This window comes from Saccostrea cucullata, unplaced genomic scaffold (assembly GCF_032062105.1).
Source record: "Saccostrea cucullata isolate Sc308-1 unplaced genomic scaffold, CSIRO_AGI_Scuc_v1 ctg18997, whole genome shotgun sequence".
NCBI classification, from domain to species: domain Eukaryota; kingdom Metazoa; phylum Mollusca; class Bivalvia; order Ostreida; family Ostreidae; genus Saccostrea; species Saccostrea cuccullata.
Genome location: NW_026940000.1, coordinates 6,844 through 9,652, shown reverse-complemented (window position 1 = coordinate 9,652; position 2,809 = coordinate 6,844). Strand labels below are relative to the sequence as shown.

Sequence of the window (2,809 nt, the reverse complement as noted above, 5' to 3'; positions counted from 1 at the left end):
ATAAGTAGATTTTATCTTCAAGTCCACATTATTTTTTTATTGAAAAGAATAAGCATAATTATTTACTATATAAGTAGATTAATTTATTTTTAAAGTACACGCGGTAACAAATACACGTTTGACGGCGATTAAAATCATGTTATTAAAATATCGATTTAAACATAGGTATGTGTCGAATTTTTTTTTTTTTTTACTATTTATTTATTTATCTATTTATTTCTCTTTTGTTTATCTATTGTGTATTCTTCTCTTTTGTTTATCTATTGTGAATTTATATTTATTTTTGACATTTGAATTATGGAATAAAAGAATGATTTCAATACAAGGAAAACACCGAAGGCATTCCGAATAAATCGTTCATCTTGCGTTCACCGTTCGTTCACCGTTCACTTTGCGCTCGCGTTCGCGCTCCGTTCGCGTTCTGCGTTCACTCACCGTTCACCGTTCACACATCGTTCACCAAGTTGCGTTCACCGTTCGCACATCGTTCACTCACCGTTCGCTCTGCGTTCGTTCACCGTTCAGGAGGGAAAGTAGAACGTTTCAGGGACTGTATCAAATGAAAGGTCTTGTCATAAGGGTAAAATATGTAAAGTATGAAAGCACTAGCCCTAACTCTTTAAAAGTTATGGTCAATGTTTGCTTTTTTAAAGTAGGTCAATCTCAAAGGTCAAGGTCAAAGGGTAAAAATTCTTGGTATCCAATGAAGGGTCTTTTCACAAGGAATACATATATGAAGTATGGAAGCCCTATCCCTTACTGTTCAAAAGTTATGGCCAAGGTTTAAGTTTTTTCAGAAGTAAGGAAATCTACAAGGTGAAGGTCAAAGGGTCAAGGTTGTTGATATCCAATGAAATGTCTTTCAACAAAGAATACAAATATGAAGTATAAATGTCCTGGTATATACTGTTCAAAAGATATGGCCAAAGTAAAAAGTTAAAATTTTCATGTAAAAGTGGGTCAAACTCCAAGGTCAAGGTCAAAAGGTCAAATTTGGTGGTACCCAAAGAAAGGTCCTGTCACAAGGAATACACATAAGAAATATGAAAGTCATAGCTCCACTAAATCAAAAGTTATGGGTAAGGTTAAAGTTTTTGCAGACAAACATAGAGACAGACAGACAGACAGAGAGAGAGACAGACAGATGGACACGACAAAAACTATATACCCCGAAACTTCGTTTATGGGGGCATAAAAAATATGGTTGGGACAGTTAACTGACTTCAGCATATCTCTGATATTCGAGATATGGGTGATTCGTCAGATTCGATATAACACAATTCGAGATACTGGATTCTAACTGTATAATTTATAGATGCATACGTAAATTACATTTATTAGTATATATTTTAGATATTTACGTACATAAATGATAAGAGTAGAATAAATTATATTTTAGTAAAGATACATGCCTAAGCCTTCCAAGAACTTTTATACCTTTGGAGTTATTTTCCTGTGGTCTTCAAGAGCCCTGCATCCCCATGCACGCTACTTCAGCACATTTTGCAGGTCTGGTCGAAAGGGTGAGGGAATAATGAACAATCTCAGAGCCAATGATGACCTTGACCTACAGAAAGTTCAAACAAAATATCATTATTAGGGAAAACAATAGTCAGAGATGGTACGACTATATAATAAAGTATAATATGAAATATATTATGTATTTGAAATAAAAATCTCTGTTCAACAGATACCTTCTTTTGTATTTTCAATTTCTGTGTGTTGTAATTTGTAAATCTGTACGGGGGAATAGCTGACTGTCCTTTTTCTTGGCTAAAAACAAAACAAAACAAAATAATATTTCAACATGCTTTGAAAATATATGATATTAACAATGTTTTCCATCTATACATATATGCTCTTGAAATGTTGGAATGGTATATTGTTGGCTTAGAATGGCAAAAGAGAGATCACTTGATTTAAAGAATGTAACATGTTCAATTACAAATCATTTACCTTGAGATAGCCTGTCTGGTCGCAAGAATAATCAAATCCCGTACGGTTTCCCGTGCAACTCTGCGGAATATCTGTTGATTAATAATTAATTACAATCAATTCAATTGTGCTCCTCCAAACTCAAAGATTTTAAAAAGTGAATTGTGCTTTTTCCTAATTAAAGAAATTATTAAAGCAATGGTCAAGGAATTGCATGCTTACAAATGTAAACCACTATTTGTTAAACTTTAAAGTTCACATATTTACAGAGAGGATTTAACTTTGGTATATAATTATATATTTTCACTTGCAAAGGATGTGTGCAGAAAAAACAGCTTTCGTGAAAATTTTATCTTGCTGATAAACACCGAAAAACGAAAAAAGTTGTCGCGAAAATTCATGTCATGTACATTGATCTCCATTTTACATAAACATTATTTTTTACCTTCTTTGCTGTTATTCTTTGCTCCTGGTACAAATCTCTTTGTGCTTTGATTCTTTCGTCTGAAGTTTGCAGTAGAACTGACTGTTCTTTGCCAAATATGATTTCTTTCGTTTGAGGAACGAATTAGACAGAAATCAATTTCTACTCGGTGTGATAATAAATTACTTTTTTGGAATTACAAGGTTTTCATTCGAATACCTGGTGTATATCACGTGGTTCGTTAGAACCGGTCTCGTTAGCAAGGCTATATAAGAGGTGAATAGTGTTTTAATACAGTTTAGGACGACACGTAGAGCACGATAAAGTTTAAATCTCAGATACAGAACGAAGTGGCGTAGGGCGTGGTTCATCGACATGTTTAGCCATTGTAGATGATATGAAATCACAGAAAATAGAGTTGGAGAGAGATTTGACAGTGTGGAAAACGAG

General features: G+C 33.7%; 1 protein-coding gene across 1 annotated transcript; it reads right to left on the bottom strand.

The window, feature by feature from the left end:
• Window positions 1-1,462: 1,462 nt before the first annotated feature.
• On the bottom strand, window positions 1,463-2,484 carry LOC134254441 (uncharacterized; the record flags this gene model as incomplete). Its single annotated transcript, XM_062736956.1, has 4 exons — window positions 1,463-1,567; window positions 1,695-1,773; window positions 1,957-2,027; window positions 2,381-2,484. Coding segments are annotated over 4 exons (359 nt in total), but the record flags the coding sequence as incomplete, so codon positions are not given.
• Window positions 2,485-2,809: the final 325 nt, after the last annotated feature.